The sequence below is a fragment of the Equus caballus genome, chromosome 5 (assembly GCF_041296265.1).
Source record: "Equus caballus isolate H_3958 breed thoroughbred chromosome 5, TB-T2T, whole genome shotgun sequence".
NCBI lineage: Eukaryota > Metazoa > Chordata > Mammalia > Perissodactyla > Equidae > Equus > Equus caballus.
Genome location: NC_091688.1, coordinates 10,800,608 through 10,824,933, shown reverse-complemented (window position 1 = coordinate 10,824,933; position 24,326 = coordinate 10,800,608). Strand labels below are relative to the sequence as shown.

General features: G+C 45.1%; 1 protein-coding gene across 5 annotated transcripts in view; it reads left to right on the top strand.

The window, feature by feature from the left end:
* The window catches only part of TNR (tenascin R), a 405,036-nt gene that overhangs the window by 320,129 nt on the left and 60,581 nt on the right, over positions 1-24,326 (top strand). For 2 of the 5 annotated variants that reach the window (XM_070267731.1, XM_023640592.2), the window contains 5 exons: positions 1,636-2,112; positions 8,225-8,384; positions 11,693-11,808; positions 14,080-14,230; positions 19,386-19,655. In XM_070267731.1, the coding sequence (XP_070123832.1) occupies positions 1,969-2,112; positions 8,225-8,384; positions 11,693-11,808; positions 14,080-14,230; positions 19,386-19,655 (841 nt within the window). In that variant the 5' untranslated portion in view covers positions 1,636-1,968. Of the gene's footprint in view, positions 1-1,635; positions 2,113-8,120; positions 8,385-11,692; positions 11,809-14,079; positions 14,231-19,385; positions 19,656-24,326 lie in introns of all 5 variants that reach the window. The other 3 variants (XM_023640590.2, XM_005609691.4, XM_023640591.2) reach the window with 2 other exon arrangements.

The window sequence follows — 24,326 nt, the reverse complement described above, 5'->3', positions numbered from 1 at the left end:
TATAAGCAGTAGCTATTACTAGCTGACCCCCAGTGAGCAGAAATTGTGTTCGTCCCCTTATGGGCCCCACTTCCCTCACCCAAAGCTACCTTAGAGCCACGCCATTCATTCTTTAATAAGAAGAGGAATTTGTCCTACTCTCCTGGGTTTAAGCTTTCACCTCTGTAGGGTCCAATAGCTCAGGGCTTTCACAGAGATGAAAGCAGGAGGTGGCAGGATGACATTTTAACAGGGCCTGGATGGCACACACGTCCAGAGGGATGTCAGACACATTCATCCCGAGACATAACAAGATTAGGGGCAGTGTTGAGTCGTGAAATATTTCATGGGTTTTCTCACCTCTTTCTCCTCCTCACCACCAAAACTATAAATAAATAATCTGAAGGAGAGAAGAGAAAGGCCAGTTGTTCAGTCCTCTGTTCCTCAGTGAGAGCAGTCAGGTCAGTTTACCTTTTCAATGGAGCGAGGCAATGCGGGGAAGTCACAGGTGTCCTTGGACATGGACTCTTTGCTGCCCAGGACGCTGGGTGGCTCTTGTGAGTAGGCTTTTTACCAGCCTCCAGCCAGGCTCTCTGGCAGACGTGGAAAAGTCTACCAGCAAGAGCTGTGTTAAGCTGTGTCAGCGTAGTATCCTTTCCGGCCCTGGGGGTTGCGTGAAATGACAGAATTTAACAAAGATCTAACTTACTTGATTTCACATCCCCAGGGCCAAGTGCAGAGAACGATGCCAAGCAGGTACTGGGTTTGTGTTTGTTTAATAAGTTTGTTGGATTCATGCTAGACAGATAAATTAGCCACTGTGGTAATAGCATGGGAACAGCTAGGACAGAGATATGCATAGAATCCTAAAAAGATCCCAGCAAACAGCAACTAAGTGAGACTGAGGTTCTGGGAAGCCTTTGACGTGAGCCTGGCGCTTGGTTGTGATGAACGAGCAGAGTGAGTTAGACAGCAGGACGGAGAGGGCCTAGCGTGGGTCTGCAGAGCATATGACCTTGCCCTGCGGAGTAGGCTCAGCATTGAATCTACTGACTGAAGGATCCCCGTCAGTCCCCACAGCACCTGGGTGTCTTTGTCAGGGACTGTCCTCGGGCCTTCAACCTCCTTGGCCTGCCCAAAGAGAGAACGAGAGAGCCAGAACATTTACACCCCCCAGGGACAGCGCTTAAGCCATGGTGAGGTGTGACCTGCACTGTGATCAGAGCACTCTGAACCCGAGTTACCCTCACTGGGACTTTGCCTGGCAACGCACCCTGGCTTGGGCACCTTCCCTCCCCAATCTTGCCCTCTCCCAAACCACTTTTTCCTGGGAGCATTTTCTAATAAGTCCCTTTCACCTGAATCCTCATCTCAGGTCCACTGGTAGGGAACTCAAGCTACGACACTGAAGGTGAGCTCCTGAAGGACACATGACCAGCTGTCACTCATCCTTGCCCCAGCATTATGCTAGGCACAGACAACCCATATTAGGTGAAAATATTTATGAAATTGATTACCTACCAAAGTAGGTTGAACCTAACTCTCATCGACACAAACCTCATCAGAGAGTGAGGAGAGGTCCGTGCCCACCCTTCCCCATGCACCATTTACAAGAGGTGCCATGCTGCCCTCTGACCTTCTCCTTGACTGTTCCAGGACAACTGGACTATATCCCTCACTGCAGTGGCCACGGCAACTTTAGCCTCGAGTCCTGTGGCTGCATCTGCCATGAAGGCTGGTTTGGCAAGAACTGCTCAGAGCCCTACTGCCCCCTGGGTTGCTCCAGTCGGGGCGTGTGTGTGGATGGCCAGTGCATCTGTGACAGCGAATACAGTGGGGATGACTGCTCTGAACTCCGGTGCCCGGCAGACTGCAGCTCCCGGGGGCTCTGTGTGGACGGGGAGTGTGTCTGTGAAGAGGCCTACACAGGCGAGGACTGCAGCGAGCTGAGGTGCCCTGGGGACTGTTCGGGGAAGGGGAGATGTGCCAATGGTACCTGCTTATGCCAGGAGGGCTACGTCGGTGAGGACTGTGGCCAGCGGAGATGTCCAAATGCCTGCAGTGGGCGAGGAGACTGCCAGGAGGGCCTGTGCGTCTGTGAAGAGGGCTACCAGGGCCCTGACTGCTCGGCAGGTAGGAAGGGGAGCTCCGTGGGGCGCTTGGCAAGGGTGGTCCAGCAAGCTGACTGGAGGTGGGAAGAGAGATGGGAGGAAGGTGAATTTTAGGCAAACTAATTCCCATGTGAGTTGTTCTCATTTGCTTTCCAAGAGCGCAGATTTCTTGAGTCAATCACAACTGTCGAGGCAGAGTTAAGGGGGAAAAGGGCAGGAACCATAAAAAGTCAAGTTCAGGCTGAAAGTTGGATCTTACCCCTGAGACTAGAAGAAAAGCAGTGGTGACAGCATTCCACCGTCCCACAGGTGGGGGAGGGCAGAGAGTCAGGCCTTGGGACCACCCTAGGCAGTGCCACTCTCCCACTCAGAGGGCTTCCAAGAGCTCCACCTGCTACGAAATATCCGCCTTGCCTGTTGCCATATTCCAGGGACACATCCTTTTACAATGAATGAGATAACCAGACGAACCAGGCACTCTGGTTATTTTGGAGCTTACAGATTGCAAGGTGTTACTAATTTATTAGATGATCTAGTGTCCACGTGGAAAAAAGCATTTATAGGCAAGGAATTAAATTTAAACAGAAATAAAGTACTAAAGGCATCAAGCACCAACTCCCATTCTAACAACTAGGACAGAATATTAAAAGGCTAGGGCTCCCTTTGTTCCAGATGACATATAGCAAATTGGAACCAACCCCATATGTAGTCTATACCATGGAAACCGATACAAAGGTGATGTCTTAAAATGAAGATCTAAATCCAGCAGCAGGGAAAAATACCAATACCTCATTGGAGATTTTTTTTTTTTGCCTAAAATCAGATTATTTTCATCATCTCACTATAACTGCTCATCCTCTTCTAACTAAATCAAGTGACTCTTGCTGATACATTTGTTTGTGTTTTAAATGGTACAGATTAAGCAATTGATGTTTTCCGTTTACACTTCAATGTGTAACAGTGGGCTCAGAGTGCCCACTGAGAAGCTTTAAAATTAAAAATAACAGCAAATAAACATTTTTAAACCATCTGATGGATTGATTCTAAGAATTTTCTGATCAGCCTTCTGACATCAGTTTACAGGGGAGATCCTTGGAAGCCAGCGTCATCAGCCTTTTGTTCTTCAGCATCAGCAATGCTTCTCACTTTATAGCAGACCAGCTAGACAAGGTTCCTGCATCTGTGACTTCGACTTAAATTCTTTTAAGAGATCAATGACCATAATGAAAAGAAAAACAACATATTTTCATATTCCTCATTTTTTTCCATTTCAGTTATTTCATTTGGCCTCCTATTTTTGTGTACTGAATTGAAATATCTTTCTAAAAATGTAAATAGTCGTTATACTAAGCAGAAGTGAAGCCTTGTTTCTGAATCCAAAGTCACTAGGCAGTTGCTGGGGAGGCTGAAGCATGGTCCTGGTTCCCACCGACAGGACGAGGCTACCTGAAGGCCCGTGAGAGGATGCTAAGGGTCAGTTGGACCATTGCTGCATATGGCTATTCCACAGTCCACACGCTTCTTAATAGAATTGATCTTTGTTGGGCTGGACATACCTGTCCTGTTCTTGACCTTGCTTTTCTACAGGGATAGGTTCACTTACAAACAGAGTCTTGATCTGATCCAGGGTCCAAACTGAACTGGAGACAAACTCTCCTGGTCACTCAGGGAAGACTCAGCAGCTGCTAGCATAACTACAACTGGTGAAGTCCAAACCATGAGCACATATTATTTCCAACACGTTATGTCCACGCTGTTTGAGAAAGACTTCTAGAGGCCCAGATAAATTCCTTTACAGGTTCCCAAAGCATGTGAGGAAGGACAGTTGCATAATCTCCATCTGTTTCTATAGCAACCCTGGAGCCACTACTCACTGCAGGAGGTGCTGCTTTGAGCGCCAGCCTTTCAAACCAAGTGCCAGGGGTCTCTTCCAGAGAAGTATCTAGGTCATTATCTAAAGTGCTACTTTGCTTGCTCTTTGTGGGAAAGCCGTGGGAGAGGGGACTATTTACCCACCGTTTGACATTTCTGGCCAGGTGCACACACTACAGCACTATTGCTCCCCTTGCCAACAGGAGTGAGGAGAGGAGAAGGAAGAGTAAGGAAGGGGAAAATATGGAGAGCCACAAAATATACTTCCCCGGAGGTCATTCTTTTCTCTTGGCAAGTGCATGGAAAAGAGCTGCCCATTGTTTGGATTTCATTCTGAGGTCCCCTAGGATCCTAGAGCTTGAATGCAATTGAATAATGTCACAAGGCCACTATATTTGACTCCTAGCCTTGATCTTTGCGCAGAGTATGCCATGAGACAAAAATCTCAACCTTTCTGCCTCTGTTCTCTGGCTGTGTAAATATAATAGAACAAAAAATTCATGAATATGAACACTTAAAACAGGCCTTAGAAACAAGCTACTCTGGGCTTCTCATTTTACAAATTTAAAAAGCAGCAGTCGAGAGAGACAGAGAGATTTTTCCAGAGCCAGACCGCTAATTAATGGCAGAGCAAGAATAAGAACCTGATCTCCTACCAACTTCTAGCACTCTTTAATCCTCTCTGGGATGCTAAGTAGAGTGGAATGGAAAAATAAAAATTTTAAAATCCACATACGCAAAGAAATAGTCTTTTGATATGAAAGCTGAGCCCTGTCAAATGATAACAAAAATTAGGTGTTGGAGGTGGAGTAGAGAAGCACGTTAAACCATTTGTCCGCATGTGCCCCCAGTGAAGGCGCTTGGTGGGGAAGCCTGCCAGTGAGCTGGCCCAAACTCCCTATGAGTCAGCAGGATAAAAGAACCACCAGAGCAGGGCTGGAAACAATCCAGAATGCTGTTCCCCGGACTGGGACCTGCGGAGATTCATCCACGTCAGCCTCTGCCTCTGCCAGCACTGCCCCCAGCACGACCTTTGGCACCTGAAATCACTCGCTCCTTGGAGCAAGACACTTCATGGAACTCATTCCGACTGCTCTCACGGCATGTGTGCAAAACTGATGCAAGATCTCAAAAGTAAACAGCACGGCATCTTTGCAGCTAAGCAACTCCAATTCTTCAAGCCACTTTTTAACCGCCTGCTTTTCCCCAAGGTTCAAAATTGAAAGCCCAAAGGAAGTAAGACTAAGAATACTTGGCACCCGTCCAAAATTCATTGAATCAAGGCATATGGCTCTTTTATAGTTTGCTTTATAGTTCAATATCATTTCGTTTTATAAGAATTACTGACACCCAATGTGCACAGGTGCTGCTAAGTCACAGGGAGAGGGGTGATGGTCTCTTCCATTGAGCCACAATCACTTCCAAAAGTACTTTCACCATGAACAAAACCATTGCTGTTTTCTCATCAGAAGTGAAAGCAGTATTTACGAGCAGGCTAAGGTCTCAAGCTAAAGCACCAAGATAAAAAGTTCTTCTGCACGTCTTTCTTACTTTAAAATCCCAAAATGCTCTTCTTGGATCATCCTCCGTTGTCATTATTAGCTTCATTTTCTGGAAGAAGGAACTGAAAAGGAATGCACTGGCTAGTCCCAGCTGCCCTAGTTGTTGGTGACTTCAAATTTGGAATGGCCATTTCTGTCACTATGACAGAAGTCCCACAGAGGAAACTTGGAATCAATGTATTGGATCACAAGAGGCAGGCCCTGGAAAACCTTTTTTAAAAGAAGTCTCTTACCTCTAGGATAAGCACCAGTCTGGGATTCACATCCTACAAGATAGCCTGAATTATTCTCTAATGTCAATTACTTTTGAGAGCTGTGTATAAATGAAAGAAGGCATCCGGCGCAACACGTAACATGTCCTACAAATTGTCGGGGACAGAACACCAAGCATAGAAGATCTGGGTTTGAGCATTGGTTCTACTATGGCCCAACTCTCTGACTTTTACTAAGTCCCTTAACCTGGGACTCAGTTTCCCCATTCATAAAGCTGGGATATTTATATCTACCCGGTCTACTTCATAAAGCTGCTACTAAAGAATTGTTAAAATTCTAGTTAAATGGTGTGTCTGAACATGTGTTACAGACTGTGAAATGCTGTGTAAATGTAAAGCGATCTTGTTTACTGCCTAAGAGGTTCTAGAGTCCTTCTGCCTGAGTTCAAATCCTGTCTTCTGTGCGTGCTGACTGTGTGAACCAATTTCGTCTTGGCATAGGGGTAATAATATTGCCTGTCCGTAGTGTTAGTGAGAGGATGAAATGAGATCGTTCATGTAAGAGTGTTTAGCATTGTGCCTGGTGCATAATAAATACTCAATATAGTCATGCAAAATATTGATAAGTTCTATATGTCAACTCTTCTTCCCTCGGCCTAGGAGTCATTCTGCATGCATTAGACAGGCTGTCCCAGAGATCTTGGAGCACTTCAAAGCTTTAATAATGCCAGAATTAGAAATGGTATAAGCTTATAAATTATCATTTGAAAGTTTATTTAAATTTCATTTACATTTATTTAGTTTTATAAATTTAAACAAATAAATTTTTAATTTTTTGTTTTGGTTAACACTTGCCATCTTCAATCAGAGGAAGCTCTGCTGTCTAGATTGTTGTATACAATGAATAATTTTGCACAAAAGCAACCAAAACAAATGCCCGGCACTGCAAATATTTGTTCCTAATTTCCATCCAGTGAGTCTGGGATCAGTTAAAAGGCTCCTCATTTCTGCCTCTGCTGAGGATTTGAGGGTGCACGCATGAGCACAGCCAACTGGGCAGGTGCTCTCCACTCACACGGTCCTGTGAGTAGCAGCTGGCTCAGTCCTGTGCTCTTGTAAAAGTGAACGGGTGAGAATACTCAGAGGAGAAATTCAAAACCAATGATGACTCTTAAAATTACCAAAGCCTCCTCTACATATAAATTTATGTTAATTATGACTATTTAAATATTGGTCTGATCTTTGATTTAATCTATGGACAGGTCCAATTACAGGCACACTGGAGTTAGCCTCCTAATTGGTCTTAAAGGTTCAATAACTTAATACCCAGGCTACTGGTAAATCTTCACTTCCCAAGGGAAGCATACATGAAAGGCTATTTCAATGAGGTTTAATCTTTGGTGATTCTGAGCAACATTTGAGAAGTAGGACAAGACAGCAAACCAAAGCCCTCAGAAATTCTTCTTTATCATCATCCTCAGGGTTAAGGCTAATAAAAATTGGTTTAATACTAGTTACATTTCTTTCAAAACTTAAATGATCTCCTTTTAAAAGGGAAAATGACATAATAAAAGTTATTGAAGGTCTTCATCAGTCCATGATATCCAGGACTTACTGTTGTGGCTTCCTATATTTTGCAAAATAACAGGAAATAAGCCTTTATTCCTGCTTGCCAAATCAAATATTGGCTCCCAGAGTAACCTGGTGACAATAACTTATTAAACTACCAAAAATTTTGGCCAGTAGTGTGCTGTTAAATATCTAACAACTGGCTCTCTGAGGAAAAAAATAAAAAGCCTTAATTTGTAGCATTTGCCAATTTCTATGGTGTAAATACTCCCTCCGTGGCCAATTTCAACTACCCATACAACATCACTAAATGTGGAGTTGGGAATAGCCGTGCAGTGGAACGCGATTATGTAACGTTTCCACCAGAGAGATACAACACATGTAAATTACCTTAAGGATATAGATAATAGTAAATTGTAGTGAAATAATTTGAAAGTGCTGAATTTTGAGTATTTATTACCTTTGCTTTTAATCTAATTCACTTAATGATAAGTTTATAAAAATTTAATCTGTAATAATGGCTGTGTTTAACAACTGTTTGGCAAAACTTCTGAAAATTCGACAATCAACTTTCATGAGCCACTAGGAGACAACTCCAGCATGCCACTAACTCATGGCCCTGTGGAGAAGGAAATAATAAGCACAGAAAAGACAAGAACCTGCCCACAAAGGGAGTTACAAACAACTCCAAGCCACTGAGCAGAGCAGAACATACACACAGGGCATGTGGGGTGAGATGTGAGGAAGAAAGTTGAGTCCAGGATGGGGAAGGCAGTCCTCTGAGTTCATGCTATCTGTGTATTGCCTCCCGGTAGTTGCCCCTCCAGAGGACTTGCGAGTGGCTGGTATCAGCGACAGGTCCATTGAGCTGGAATGGGACGGGCCGATGGCAGTGACGGAATATGTGATCTCTTACCAGCCGACGGCCCTGGGGGGCCTCCAGCTCCAGCAGCGGGTGCCTGGAGATTGGAGTGGTGTCACCATCACGGAGCTGGAGCCAGGTCTCACCTACAACATCAGCGTCTACGCTGTCATTAGCAACATCCTCAGCCTTCCCATCACTGCCAAGGTGGCCACCCGTACGTACCATTTCCCCATCCTGCTTCATTCTCCTTTTCTCCTACATGAGATCATGTGCATTCATGATGGTAGTGTCTTTTCTTAATTCTTCAGGGATGCCTGTAGTAATCATTGCTCTTGAGGGATAGGGTTCCAAGGTGACCCGCTTAGGAAAAAGGCATTTCTGATTAAGAGGGCTTCCAAATTCAGGCAGCTCCTACCAATAATGGAACCAGAAGGACAAAAAATACTGTAATTATTGAGTTCTGACTTATTATAAGCTAGAGTCTAACGAGAAGTCAAGGAAAGTGTGAGACTTAGAGACTTTGAATCTAGTTAGAGGTTCAAGACGCAGAGATGTGATACAGGATGTTTAATAAACAAGTGCTAACTGTTTTGTTACAGAGGGTAAGTGTATAGCAGAGTGAGAAAAAAAAATCTTATTTAAAACCACAACTGACAAGACCCACCTCTCCTCAAGGAGAGGTGGCTTAATTTCTTTATGGTCTTTTGTTTAGCAAAGTATCTTTATAGTTCATTTTCATTGTAAAAGTTGAGTTTCTAGAGCATAGTTTAGAAAGATTCAATGGGGAGAAAGAGAGAGACTGAGATACACATAAGGAGCAAGTTAAACTGCTCTCCATAAGAAATGCCAGTTGTTCTTTTTCACTTGTAACAGGAAAAAACTCCTATAGCTATGTATTTATATTTTGTATGTTTATTTAAGCATAGAAGATTTTTGAAAGATTCCATACTACCTGTTAACATTGACTACATCAAGGAGTAGAATAAGAAAGAGATAAGGAAGGCAGTGCTTTTTGGGTTTTTTTATACACCTCTGAATTCTTAAATCATCTTTTCCAACACCACTTCTCCAACTCTCTGACACCAGCTTGGTGATCTATGATTCAATTCAGTTCTGACACTATCTACCTGGAATTGACATCAGATCCACAGGTTAAGCCCTCGGTCTCACAGGACTGCCCCTACTTCAGGTGCCCATCACAAGTCCCAGGTTGTCACCAATACTTGTGACCAACCAGCTATAAATTCAAGGGGTTCTCACAAGTCCTTCTTACATTTGATAATTCATTAGAATGACTCACAGAACTCAGGAGAGTCATTATGTACTATTACCAGTTTATTATAAAGGATACAACTCAGGAAGAGCCCCATGGAAGATATGCACAGGGCAAAGTGTGGGAGAAGGGCATGGAGCTTCCATGCCCTCTCCGGGTGCACCACCCTTTCAGCACCTCCATGTGGCCACCAACTGGGAAGCTCTCTGAACCCCATTGTCCAGGGTTTTTATGGAGGTCTCGTTATGTAGGCATGATTGATTAAATCACTGGCCATTGGTGATTAACTCAATCTCCAGCCCCTCATCCCTCCCTGGAGGTTTGGAGGTGGGGCTGAAAGTTCCAAACCTCTAATCATACCTTGGTCTTTCTGGAGACCAGCTATCTAGGGGCCTCTAGCCACCAGTTATCACATAATCATACAAAAGACACTCTTATCACTGTAGAGATCCCAAGGGTTTTAGAAGCTGTGTGCCAGGAGCCAGGGAAAAGACCAAATATTTATTGTTTATTATATCACACAGAGATTTCAGTAGTAACAGGAAACTCAAAAAAGAGGTGACCATGAAACATTAGCCCCTGGGTTGGTAAAACAGGACTTATCATCAAATGCAGGATAAGAGTTCTGAGCCCATTTTATATAGGTCTCAAATGACAAGATGGTATTTGGGTAACAAATACCATGAAAGTTCAGAGAAGGGGGAGGAAGAGTTGACCTCGAAGTCTTCACGGAGGACCAAGGACTTGAACTGTGCTTTGAAGGATGCAAGGATAGGGGCAGTCAGAGGAGAAAGGATTTAAGAAGTCGTCTTGTCCCCTTGCTTTTCAGGTGACAAAGATCCTGTTATAATATTGGACTCCCCCTATGAATGCTGGCCCTGTTAATATGCCTATAATTATCTCTGTTTATATTTGACCCTTTTTCTAATTCCTCTCATGCCTAAGAACTAGTTTTAAATATCTGCAGTGATCGTGTAGAGAGGCCAGTCACCATCTGCTGCTTTCCCCACCTTGCTCCAGGATGAGTCACCACAGCGAGTGCCTGGCCTGACTCCCAAGCATCTCCTCTCTGATCCACGTGCACAGGCAGTGATGAGGTTTCCATCTCCTGTGGCATTTATTATGACAATTCGGGGCATCCCCTCAGGCAAGCTCCCAGGTGACAAGGACAAAATCGTGTAAACTCACCTGACATGCCTTCAAGTGGGTTTAGAATCAGCCCTGCCTTGCAGCCAAGAAGCATGAGGAAGCTTCCAAACAGGAAGGATGAGAATCTGTCCGTTTTCCAATGGGAACATCCCATGCGAGGCAAAGCTAAAATGGGAGCAGGCTCCCTGGAGAACTGGGAAAAGTCATGCTGTCGTATTTCAGGGCTGGTAACTGGAACTCCATTAGGACGAGCATACTTCCACCTCGCTAAACCTGTGCCTGCGTGTGTGTATGTGCGTTGGGGCGGGGCGGGGGGGGAGGGGGGGCGCGGTAGAAAAAGAGGGAGATTAAGAGAGGAACAAAAACAAGTGAGATAAAAGGTGAGCGAGGGAGAGAAGAGAGAAATCATGAGGGAACACCTGGAGAAAAGAAGGAGATAGTGAAGCGAGAGCAACAACCCCAGGCCCTGCTGTTGTCCTTGGCGTATACCTTTGCTTGGCTCATGTGCATGAAATGGAAATTTCACGTCATCATACACTTGGTGATTTTAGTTAAACAAAATGCTCTCGCTGCACATCAGATGGTCAAGAAAAGCATTCTAGTCTTCATCTGAACTTGGCTCACCCCCTATCTTTAGCCAGCCCTCTCTGTGCCTCCCTTTTTCTGGGTGTGAAATGGGGACGTTAGTCATTATATCCCCTCTCAGGAATTCTTAGAGCCTCCACAGATAGTGTTCAAGTTCTCTAGAAAAGGCATTATATTAAATGCCAAGATTGACCACATTATTAAGGAAAGAAAAGAGTGACATTTGTATTTTAATAATAACATTGTATATTAGAAAGCACAAGAAAGTATTTATGAGATTATGTTTGTTAAGTTTACTCATGTCTTCACCAACGCTGAGCACCAGGGCCACAGTGGCATGGGCTGATCCTGTGCTTGGGACCCACTGTGTTTGTAATCAGATTGGGAAAGCCCACCACATGCCACCACACCCATGACGCCACACGAGGAAGCACACCCAGACAAAGCCCCAGATGATGCTCTCTGTCCCTGCTGGGGGTAGCCGTGACATGGTCACCCACATTGCTGTGTTCCAGATCTCTCCACTCCTCAAGGGCTGCGATTCAAGACGATCACAGAGACTACCGTGGAGGTGCAGTGGGAGCCCTTCTCATTCTCCTTTGATGGGTGGGAGATCAGCTTCATTCCAAAGGTAACACCCACCTGTCAGACTGCTAAACAGCCTTGTTTAGAGCATCCATACCCTCAACTTGGAATCAGAAGCAGCAAGGAAGGCCCTACCCAATAGCTCCCTCTGTGCCATTATGGACACAAAGGGGCATTTTGTGGGTGTCTGGACTGCAGAACATTTCTTTCACAAAGCTGTGGTGAGCACTCACTAACAAGAGTGACCCTGAGCCTAGCACGCTGGCCTTGGATGACAGGAGGATGCAGGAAGCAGCCACCAGCCCTAGTTCTCTGCTCAGAAATCTCTAGGGTTTAGCAAGCTGTGATTTCAGCAGGTCTGAAAACCAGACCTTCGAAAAGTTGGGGCTTCTCTCTAGGACGCAAGAAACACCAAATTGAATCAGTCACACTGTCAGCCCACAGCTCCATTCTGTGCAGACACATGCACCAAAAGTCAGCTTGCACGGCCTAGTCTCTAAATGTTAGAGGCGTGACACAAAAACACCTTTTATAACCTATCAATTGAGAAAAATTTCTTAATCAAATTATATTATTCCTCTTTGAGTTAAACAGTGTCCTAAGATTCATTTCTATTCTTTCAAGTAGTATTTTGTTTTATTGATCCTAAAACTAATTTTTCCAAGTTGCCAGAAGTGCCTGACCAGTTGTAGTTTTCCAGGATTTGTTGACCCTACTGATGTCTCCCTAACTATAGCACTCATGGGGGTATAATGTTGAATCATACTCCTTCCTCCTGTCTTCATCTTTCAATATCAAAGAACATTTTTTCAGTCACTCATCAGACTTCATGACAGATGACACATTTTTGGCTAACAAGACTGTGACTTCACCACTCTTATACTTCAAAATTCTTAGAGGCATGGACTGTTGGAGCTACAAAAGACCTTCAAGTTCACAGAGTATGACCCTTCATTTTATGTCTAGTTTGTTTGGTTCATAGAGACTAAGACTCAGAGAACTTAAATGATATTGGACAGCTAGTTGGTGGCAGGCTTAAAACAAGAACCAGGGTCTCCACTTCCTATTCCAGGGCTCTGTCCACTAAACCAGGATGCCCCACTCCCTTAAGTGGATGTAGTCACGTCATGGCAAGCTAAATACACCTAAGCAGACATTCTAGACAAATGTTCTCTTATGTGTCTTATCTGCATTAAAATGGACAGGAAAGTATGGTGGGCAACTGAATTTATAATGGGGCGGAGAGGATCGTGTCACCCTGCTGCTCAGACAGAAAAAGACTATGACAGGTTTGCCGGTTTTACATCCAATATGTAAAATTCTAAGTAAGGGAGGGGCTGGCCGGGGCATGCCAGGTCTAACACATGGAATAACTGTGTGATCTGTAGGTTGAGGCCACTGGGGGGCATCTGTCACATTGATTTATAAGAGTATGGGTATAAATTAAGTATAGGATGCTCCAGGTGACATTAACAAAGACCAAAGAATAGGGAGAAGGGCAGTGCCATTAAAAAAGCCCTCTTGTCTCCTCCATTTCCAGGGACACACATAGAAAATGTATAATAATAGGCAGACAGGCAGATAGATAATAAATTCTGGACCCAACATCATCAAGTTGATCTTTTTCCTTTCCTTTTCCACCAATTTGTCTCTTTCCCCTCTCCTTTGTATTATTCTTTGCTCCATGCTTCCCTTTTTCTTTTTTGTACTTCCTAGTTGGTTGTGTTGCTGATTCCTAACTCATCTGGGTGAAGGGGAAACAAGACATTGACAGATTTGCACCCAGTGTAACACCATGAGAAACACCAGATATAGCAAAATAAAAGCTTCGCTCTTTAAAAAACTGGGAATGTCTTAGTTTGAAATATGTTCTGTGTGTACATAGAGATGTTTACGCACATTCACACACAAGTATAGTCTTCTAAATAGCCAAGGGTATGCTCATCTTGATAAATGCCAAAAAAATTGATGGATGTTAACTGTAACCATCAAATATTTAATCTTTGGCAAGAGCCGATCTACATCACCTCATGACTAATTTTTATTGGCAAACTCAATAGACTCAGGCGAGGCCAAAGAAATGTTCTTGAAAATTGCTTTCCCATTTGCCAAATCCTCATAGAGTGGTGGCATTCTTCTTAAGTCTGCTGGGAGTTGTTCCCAGCCCCCAGCACTCAGTCATCAGTATGGAGGGAATAGACATAGTCCCCATTTTTAATTCACAGTGTTCCATACTTTTATCTTCCTCTCATCAGATTTCTCCCCCAGTGATTTTCTCTTTTGGTTTCTCTGCTTCTCCCTTCCTCCTGCTCTCCAGAACAATGAAGGAGGAGTGATTGCCCAGCTCCCCAGTGATGTTACATCCTTCAACCAGACAGGACTAAAGCCTGGGGAGGAATACATTGTCAACGTGGTGGCTCTGAAAGAGCAAGCCCGGAGCCTTCCTACCTCGGCCAGCGTCTCTACTGGTGAGTGCCTCCCATCCTTTTCCTGATGGCTACCCATTAGGTCATTCAAAAAAAAAAGTGCAGGCTTGCCCAAGAAGTAGAGAGACAAGGAAGTGTTAGGATTTCTCTCAGAGCGGAGAACCATCTTGGTACCTGGAGGTGAAACTGCTCTACCAGATGCTTAGCTGAACTTCTTCGTTATTGCTTGCCCTTGCAAGCAAGAAATCTGGGAGAGTATTCTACAGGGAAAATTCTTTGTTAAGATTTCCAGTGTATTTCCTCTGATTGTACTCATTAAGAGGCCTGATTGTCAGCTCCTAGTATCTTGAGCTTTGAAAGCATCAAGAGTTGACCCACTCTTACCTTTTGTAAAATTTGGAGAAAGTCATCCAACCCTTCCCAAACCTCAATTCATTATAGCACAGTGATGAACAATAATACCCTCTTCGTTGAGTTGACATGAGGATTAAATTAGATAAAGCACACAAGGTGACTAGCACTGTGTTGGTGAGAGTGAGGGCTCTATACCTTGTGCATACACATATACTCAGAGAACACACCTAGAAGTGAGAGTGGTAGGAAATAAGTCATTCAAAACCAGTAAGTGTGGGTTTGGTCACTGTTCAAGGCAATGATGTAAATTGATTATTATTTCATCCCTACTGTTAATCTCATGCAAGATCATTATATTTTTAGGTTTGGTTCATTAACTGCATTGTGTTTTGCCTTAACTAACAAAAGATATTCAACCTCAATGCCATAAATTAGCAATTATGATACATATGAGTGTGCCCTCACTAAGAATTTCTCAAAAGTTGTAAATAGTGTCTGGCATCATTTTTGGTTCTCATTTTATTCCTGGGAGAGCTGAGACTCGAAGGTTAAACAACTTTCCTTGTTAGTAACAGAAACTGAGATAGGTGAATATGAGTACAGCTTTGTTTTTCACAAACAGAAACTGACACCTAAGAAAGCCAGTCATGAGTCCAGGACAAAGGCCGAGTTGGTCAGAAAAGGGAACCACAACACTGTGTAATGAGACCATGTTTATGTGTTAGTGATTCATACTTTGCTAATTGGAACCAAACTAAACAGCATCAGATTCGGAGGGGTAGGCTCAGTCTAGAAAACATTGGTTTAAAACGATGTGGCATTAGATTATGTTCCATTAGAGTACCAGGGTTCCATGGCAGCACCTCGAGGCAAGGATGCAGTGGAGAGCCAGGCCTCTAGTTACTCCCACTCCATGTCCATCACACCCTCCAACCAAGGCAGCTCCATTTTACTCTTTTATATTTTGTACAGTCATTTAAGATTTTATTCTTTAAAAAGAGTGTTACATCCCAGCAAAAAGGCTTTAAAACCACTGTTCTAATCCAAATATGTTTCAGAAGAAACTCCATAGCCATAAAGCCTAAAAGTGCTCCATAGGAATCTCTCCAGATGCCAGTGGCCAGAGTCCTTCCACAGCTCCATTCCCCAAGGTTCTGCTGGAACATGAAGAGCTGACAGCTGGTAACATGTGCAGATTCTCCTCATTTGATGTGGAATGTTTCAGGTCTCCAGTTATTCCTAAGATTTGTTATTAAGAAAGTATTAGTAGAAAACAAAAGGCTAGAAGGAAGAGATGGTTCATAAGAGGGCAGAGAACATTATAGCTGTAGAAGGTTTTTCTTCCCAAGTGTTGAGAACACAGAGAAGATAGCCCAACCCTGCCTTAGCCTTCTACTCAAACCACATCTTTACGAAATTTGCAGTACTTTTTGGTTTGAAAATGCTTTAAGATTAAAATTAAAAGTTCCAGATCTAGAAATTTGTGGTAAAGCTGAGCAGAATTTGTTTCAATTAAGCAAACTATCCTAGTTAATATTTTGGCATTGGGTACCGAGTCATGAAGAAATGGAAAGAAAAGCATTTATTCCAGTTTACTTTTTGAGTAGGACTTGTGTTTGTTTAGAAATTAGGGGCTCAGTTGAAAGCAAGCTGATGTCTCCTTGAGTGGAGTGGGACATCGTTACTAAGTGGCCAACCAAACAGTAGAATCCAAGGGTGGCTACAGAAAACATGGTTGGCTCCCAACTCTGTCTGCTGTTTTTAGAAAATGATTATTTAATTATTTCCTTCTGCTGAGGTGTGACCTACACCATGCCCCTCATGCAAAGCTCTGAGTCTTCATCAGGTACTCCGAGTAGCTTCTTCCAGGCAGGCATTTTGGGAATGCAAATCACAAGACCCCTTACAGCTAGAGCCCTCTGTGCTACGCAATCACATTCTAATATGGTCAATCCATTACGATTAGCGCTTTTTGGATTTAAAGACTTGAAGGACAAAAGACTTGCGTGGTCATTGAAGTTTCTGTGACGTCTTCTATTTTTTTCAACAAGCTCCAGTTCATTGAAATGCTTCCTCTTCTTTCTCATGAATATGGAGGATCATCCATTCATTTCACTTACTCGACACCCATTTACTGAGTGTCTGCTATATTCCAGGCATTATGTTTATACAGCAGCTAGGAGACCATTTCCCCCATTTCATTATTAAGTTAAATCAAATGAAAAAGACCCAAGTTATCTGAAACCACTAAATACAGCATGTTGAAAAGAAAACATCTGGATGTGTTCTGTTAAATCACATTGTTACCCCAAATATGAAAAACAGAACTTCATTTTAACTCCAGTCCAGGTGGCATCAAAATGGTCTGGTGATTTTCATTTTGGCTGGTGCCGGACCAAAAATCCTAAACTGCTTAATAGAAAACAGGAGTGGGCTAGACCAAGAAAGAGGGTGAGGTAACCAGCGAAAGGCCCAAGTCTCAAAGATTTCGAGGCTCAAGGTCAGCCTGAGACAATCTTGAGGGAGGTATTCCCATCCAGAGACAGAGTGGGAAGTAGTCCAGTGCACGTTAGTTTAAAAAACCAGTCTTAAGTCAAGACTGTCTGGTAACAAGGAAGAGAAACTTTCTTAAACTAACTGAAGCAAGAAAAGAGAATTTACTGCAAGGATATAGATTATCTCATGCAACGCCAGGGCCAGAAATGCATCTGGGTCTCACGAAAGACCTGAACCAGAAAATGGAAAATCAGGAATCAAGTTACTCTCTATATCATCTAGAAGTTCCACGTAGGGATTCATTTCTGCTTCTCTCTGTATATTTCGCTCCTAAAATTCTGCACCCAATTCCTGTCGGCGGAGCCAGGCGGGGGGAGGGGGGGTGTTCCTCACACCAAGCAATTCTCTGTGACATCAGCTGGGGGTCCTACAATTCAACTCAGTTCTGACACTATCTACCCAGAAATAGCAACAGAGTCCACAGATTGAGGCTCAGTCCTACAAGACTGCCCTCTACTTCAGATGCCCATTGCGAGTCCAGGTTGTCATCTGTGCTTCTGACTGACCAGCTACAGATTGGAGGTTCCCATGACACCCTCTTTGGGTTTGATTAATTTGCTGGAGCACCTCACAGAACTCAGGAAACCTGTTTGCTCACTAGATTACTGGTTTATTACAAAGGACATTAAAGGATACGAATCAACAGCCAGGAGAAGAAATACACAGGGTGAAGTCTATAACAAAGGAAGCTTCTGTCCCTGGGGAGCTTGGGGCCCAGCACAGCAGCATGTGAAAGCATTCTGGTTCCCCAACCTGGATGCTCTCTGAACCCAGATCTTTCAAATTTTTATGGAGGCTTCATCACGAAGGCCTGATTGATTGATTGACCAGAGATAGAGGGTGGGACTAAAAGTTACTAATCACATGGTTGGGGGCCCTGGCAACCAGCCCTCACTTTTACCTCATTAACATAACACAGGACAACTTTATCACTTAGGAAATTCCAGGGGTTTTAGGAGCTCTGAGCCAGGAAGGGGAGGAAGACCAAATATGTGTTTATTATAAAACTCCCTCTCCCCTTTTGTCTCTCCCACTTTCCCTCTCTCCTTCTCTCTCTCTCCAGATCAGATGTTTTCTATTTATGTGTATATATGGTAGAACGTGGCCACACTTGTTCTGGCTCTTACATGGTCCAAAACCAGCTAACCAAAGAAACAGGGTCTCCTGTTCCAATTCGAAATCCCTGAAGAATATTAATATTAACCAGCTCCAGCCAGAGGGCTGTGGTCACATAACAAATGCAAACACAAAAGCTGGGCCTACTCTTTTAGAAGATAATGAGTAATTCAAAGAAGGGCATGTTGGCCATGCAGACATACCATGAGGAGTTGAGAACACTATTTTCTGTTCTCCTCACTAAGCCTTTTGTTTTTCTATTTCCCTTCTACATTCTCTCAGCTTCCCCCACCCCCACCATCATCTCATTCAATATGAACAGGACCCTAAATGGGTGCTGGAACCATGAATGGTGGGCTGCCTAGGAAACCAACCTGCTTTTCCAGGGTAATGCCATCCCACAATGGTGTTCCCCTCAGCTGCTAAGTGCCAGAGGCCAGTACTCACAAGGGACATAGGCTGAGTAAACTTGAGCGACTATGAGTGACTGCAGTGCCTTTCTGGCTCAGAAATATGCAAGAACAGGTGGGAAAAAAACAGCCCACAAGAGGTTGTTCCAAAACTGAGGTCCATTTTTTTTTTTTTTCCAGAAAAACAAACTTCCCTGGAAGGCATGTTTCGTGTCCCAAATATCTGTTGGGTTTTGTTGCTGTCTTAGCAGCTGGGTTGACCGAGTTGTTAGTATGGCTAAGCAAGGACATCTTTTGGATACTCATGAAGTCCTCTTTAGCAACAAAGTTGGAAATCTCAGATGCTTATGTAGGGCTGATAATTTCCTAGATCTTTCCTCAGGGCTCAAAGAAGGTGAGAGCTGGGCAGCAGGGCACACAGTTCTCTGTCCCATTACCTCCAGACAGAAGCAGTGCTGGCCTTCTCAAGCCAGGAAGTGTCCTTCCTCTGCCCAGACTTGGAAATGCCAGCACTGAGAAGCCACAGCCTGGTGAGAGAAGATTCAGAGGAACTGAATTCCTGTGTTGGTTCCCCCATTGCCAAACTGTCTGTGCTCAGAAAAGATTTCATCTTCCTGTAACTCATTTTCCCAACTGTAAAATGGGATAATAATTCTCATCCTGTCTCTAACTGAGCCAGCTAACATAAGGAGGAAAGGAGAGAGCTGATATTATATGCTCATTTCTCAAGCTTTTTTTTCTATTTGGTCCTTCTTACTCAGTCATTGATGGGCCCACGCAGATCCTGGTTCGTGATGTCTCCGACACTGTGGCCTTCGTGGAGTGGGCGCCCCCTCGAGCCAAAGTTGACTTCATTCTCTTGAAGTATGGCTTGGTGGGCGGGGAAGGCGGGAAGACCACCTTCCGGCTGCAGCCTCCCCTGAGCCAATACTCAGTGCAGGCCCTGCGGCCCGGCTCCCGGTACGAGGTGTGGGTCAGCGCAGTCCGCGGGACCAACGAGAGCGAGTCCACGACCACCCAGTTTACAACAGGTAAGGCTGGTTGGGGAGAGGAGCAGAATGAGTGGGGAGGAGGTGAGCCAGCTGGTGGAATTGTCATGCAAGAGGGCCATTAAGGAAGCAAGTTGACTTGTGCTTGGGTATCCATGTTATCATCGATGCTGCAAGAAGGAAGCGACAGGTATCGGGGCCTCCTGTGAAATGACATTGCAATATAGAGGAGGGCAGTGCCCCAGGAATTAGGAGCATGGGCTCCCGTCCTACCTCTGCTACCAGCCAAATCTGGGACCTGATATAAGTCTCTTCCCCATGGCTCTCAAGTTCTCATTTGTAAAATGAAAAGTTTATCTTGAAGTCATTTAAGCATCCATATTACTAGCCCAAATGGTAAATCTGTGAGAGTTCAGGAAATGTGCCCCATCCTTGAGACACTTTATTGCTGTTTGCTGGAAATTGTTGTAATAATTCTATAATCCATAATGACTACATTAGCATGATGGTGTCCTTTGGAGCTGTATGAAGCCCAACCCGTACAAGTGGAAGAAGACCTTCTGCCTGAGGTTCTGTGACTCATTCTGCCATTTGTAAGCCCGAGCAAGAAGGCTAATGTGAGGCCTGGCTCGCAGACAGAAGGCTGGATTAAGCCCTATCAGTGCCGCCTGCCTTGCCTAGATGACCACTCACCCCCTTCCCAAGGCTGTCGGGACTCTCAAAGGGCTTCACCAACAGCCGGGAAAGGCCAGACCTCGCGGTGACCTGCTCCCTGACTCTCCCGGAGCCCATCAGGCTGGCCAGCTAGTGGGCACCTAGAAGAGACCCCAGACAAAGACAGGCTTCCTGGCACTCTCCCTGGGTCCATGGGTCTGTGATCAGATAGGGAGTCTCTGTCTAACCCAGATCCTCAGTCTCAGCCCCTCTGCCCTGGGGAGGTTGTGTGTCAAGAAATGTCTCTGCCACCTTCAGGTTGTCCCAGGGATCAAAGGAAACGACCAGCATCTGTAAGATCTAAGAATCAGCATCTTCTGATGGGGTAAAAGTGACGGAGAATCACTAATGCAAGCATCCTACCGTGGGTTGTGCCCTAAGAGCCTGTTGCAGGATGGAGTAAGCAGCCGAGGGGCTCCAGGGAGGTTTGATACACAGCACCATTGTCCCTGACCTGTGTTGAAAATCAATTGATGCATAAGGCAAAGAGCAAGACAGATAAAGGCCAAAATACCCCCTGGATTGGAGCACGTAGCTTAGTGTTAGAGCCAGATGGACTTGCAAACTGACAGCCTCTGTGGACCTGGGCAAGTCCCCATGTGGCAGAAGTTGGGGGACTACCAAGGTTAGGACTTAGAGCCGGAGGAGCAAGTGGAGGCCTGGTCCAAGGGGTCGGCCGGCTCCCGTGAGAGAAGGGAGCAGAAGGGCAGTGCCCAGGTCCTGCTGCAAAACTCATCACTGAGGTGAGCCCGTCTTCCCCAGTGTAAGAAAGAGAGAGGCTAGGGCTCTTATAATAGGTTCCCTCTGCACAGAAGGAAACATCAGGAGCGGGGAAAACCTTCTTTGTTAAAAGGAAACAAGTGTGGACATTGACGAAATGGAGAAGGCAGGTTTGATTCCCAAAGAGATCTTAGGGTTTCTCTCCAGCCCCTGTGCTAGACTCCACCCCATCCAGGGGGTCAGATTTTTTACTGAACACATCTTGGGATCCCTGGTGACTGCATATGAACCTTAAAAGAAGAATCAGAGGTCAGAAGAATTAATCTTCCTCAGCACAAAACAAAAGCAAAAACAAAAACAAAAAAGAACCAAATTCTGCCCATTTCTCTTCCCTTCTCCCTTGCTTAAGCCAAACTCAGGGCTGAGCAGGAGGAGGGTCCTCACACCTGTCCCTTCTTGGTGAATTCAAGGTCAGCCTTTCCTCCGTCCCCCCGCCCCCCAACACTTCCTGTTCGGATTGTGGGGTTTCCTGTGGGCCACGAGTCCTGCATTCTGTTCTGAATTTCAAGACAGTTTTTCTTTGAAAAGTGGTTTCTTTGTGCTTTGCTCAGATAAGGAGTTTGAAGAGGCAGAAAAGGAGAAGAGAGCTCTTGAGCAGCATGATGAAAAGCAAATTCTTGATGTTTATGTCGACAAGATGGAAGCAGGATTGGCTGGTGGCCCACGAAAATTCCAATCAAGACAATTACATTCTGCCTCCTCGAAGCTCCCCCTCCCCGCCCCCAGTTTCAGTTCACTGTTGCATGATTCTCTGTGTCCGGGTGCCTGGCCGATCAGCAGCTGTTTGGAGGCTGCCATCTCAGTGCAGCCCCAGCCTGCACCTCCAACTTGCAACCCTCCGCTCAAGGGGGCTGGAGAGACATGGGGCCGAGGAGATGCGAACAGCTTTGCAGACAAGCTCTCAGGGCCTGGGGTTGGCAGGTGCTGGCTGAATGATGAGAGGGTGCCTGGACCCTCGCCGTAGGGCCCTCGGTCATTTCAGAACTCCGCTTAAATTCAAATTAGCCAAAGTGCTTTTCCAGGTGATGGCTTCGACACTAGGAGCGCACTAATTGCATAGGCAATTAAAACAGATTTGCTTCCTGCATGGTGAGTGGGATATTTGCTGGGTCTTAGAGCTGCTCGGAAAAAGGAAAGGGCCTTGATGGAAACATACCAAGGCCAATGGTTAGAGAGAAGCCGGCCCAGGGAAACCGGGAGGCCAATCTCTGGAGTCTCCCTGCTCTCAGTGGCTCTGGTTTCAGTGCCCTCACAGGGAATTCCTGGGACTGTTTCTCTCCAGCGGAGGCCTTCTCTCTGAGCACATCCCTTAAAGCACCGAACGCAGCCTCCAGGGCATTTGCCAACGAGAGGCTGCTGCTTGAACCTGAATGCCCCAGACCTCTCTTGAATGCTGTTATGAGTTGAGTTGTGTCCCTTAAAAGATGTTGAAGTCTTAACCCCCAGTACCTGTGCATGTGACCTTATTTGGAAATAGGGTCTTTGCAGTTGATCAAGTTAAGATGAAGTCATTAGGGTGGGCCCTAATCCAATATGACTATGTCTTTATAAAAAGGGGAAATTTAGACACAGAGACAGACACACATTCAGAGAACGCCATGTGAAGATGAAAGCAGAGATTGGGGTGATCTTCCTACAAGCCAAGGAACACCAAAGGTTGTCAGCAAACCACCAGAGAGAGGCATGGAACAGATTCTCCCTCACAGCCCTCAGAAGGAAGCCACACTGCTGACACCTGGATCTCAGACTTCTGGTCCAGGAGACAAGACATTTCTGTAGTTTAAGCCACGCAGTCTATGGTGCTTTGTTATGGCGGTCCCAGGACACCCATACAAAGACCCAAGTCACAAGAGTTGGAGGCCCAGCCTGCTCGGCAGTGATTCCACTCTGGGATTCTCTCAAGTTCAACCTGCATGGCACTTGCCACCCGAGCTGCGACCAGCTACCCTCGGTCAAAGCTGTTCCTTTTCCTCATCACCTTACCCTAAGCATCCTCAGAGCCCCACAGCTGAAATATTTAGCAAGACTTTTCTAAGGGTTTTGAGGTAACTGACAAGACAAAGAACTGACAATATGCATTCCGTCACTTCCCATGTACTTACTGAACACCCAGTAGGTGACAAGCACCACTCTAGGCACAGAAAAAACAAGCTAGACAAGATCTCAGTTCATGTGAGTTACTTTCCAGTGAGGAAAACTGGACAAGCAAGAAGAAAAGAAGCATGCAGGATCATTTCAATCGTGAGTACTCTCCCGAGAAGTGAAATGGATGACATGTAGGACGGTCTATAGTGGACTGCTTTGCCCCTGGCCCGCTGACATGTTGCAGAGACACACAGCCACCTACAGGAGTGGCCTTCGGTGGCCTCTCCTAGAGGGCAGGCTTCAAGACCCAGGGGAGCAAACCATTTTACCCCACCCCAGTCCTAAGACTCACCACCCAAACCCTCATTCCCAGAACTGACCTCCTTTTGGCATCACTGACATTGCAATATCTGGTCCCTTCAGAGAAAACACTGCCCCCTATCCACAGGGCATAGCCCTTAAGGCCAAAAAAAGAAAAGAAAAACCATAGTTTCCAAGGTCTGGGATTTTCCACTGTGAAGGGCACTGTGAGTAGTACAAGACTCAGTCTGAACCCTCATCCTAACTTCTTTTTGCTCCAGTTCCACTCAGGCCGCACACCCCAAGCTCAGCCCAGCCCCTTGGCCCAGCCTCTCCTCTTGCATGCACTGTATTGGCCTGCAGTCCAGGACACTCCTCCTGCCTGCCTCTGCATCCATGCTCCTCTCTCCCTCCAACTGCTGGAAAAATAACACACACAACACACAGCATGTCAAGAACGCACAGTATCCGGCATGCTACAGCCACATCGAGTAAGGAAACACTTCTCAGAAAAGTAAGCTGCAGAGACATAAATCTGCTAAAAGATTCATCCAATTTACATCACTAAACAGAACACTTCTCACTCTGAAGCAGCTGCACTCAGATTGATTCACAGCATCCCCATCTTCTGAAAAGAACAATTGGTGGGTACATGCCTGGCATTTGCAAATTAAAGCAGTCCTCATGAGGTTTTCTCAGAACAAATGGCCAGGCCACTCCAGACTTAAATTCAAGTGTCAAAGACAAGACCTATTTAGAACTTCTTAGTGGCAGTTTTTCAAGACAGCACCTTATTCCCCTGCCAGTTGTTTATGTTGTTTCTGCCCAAATAAG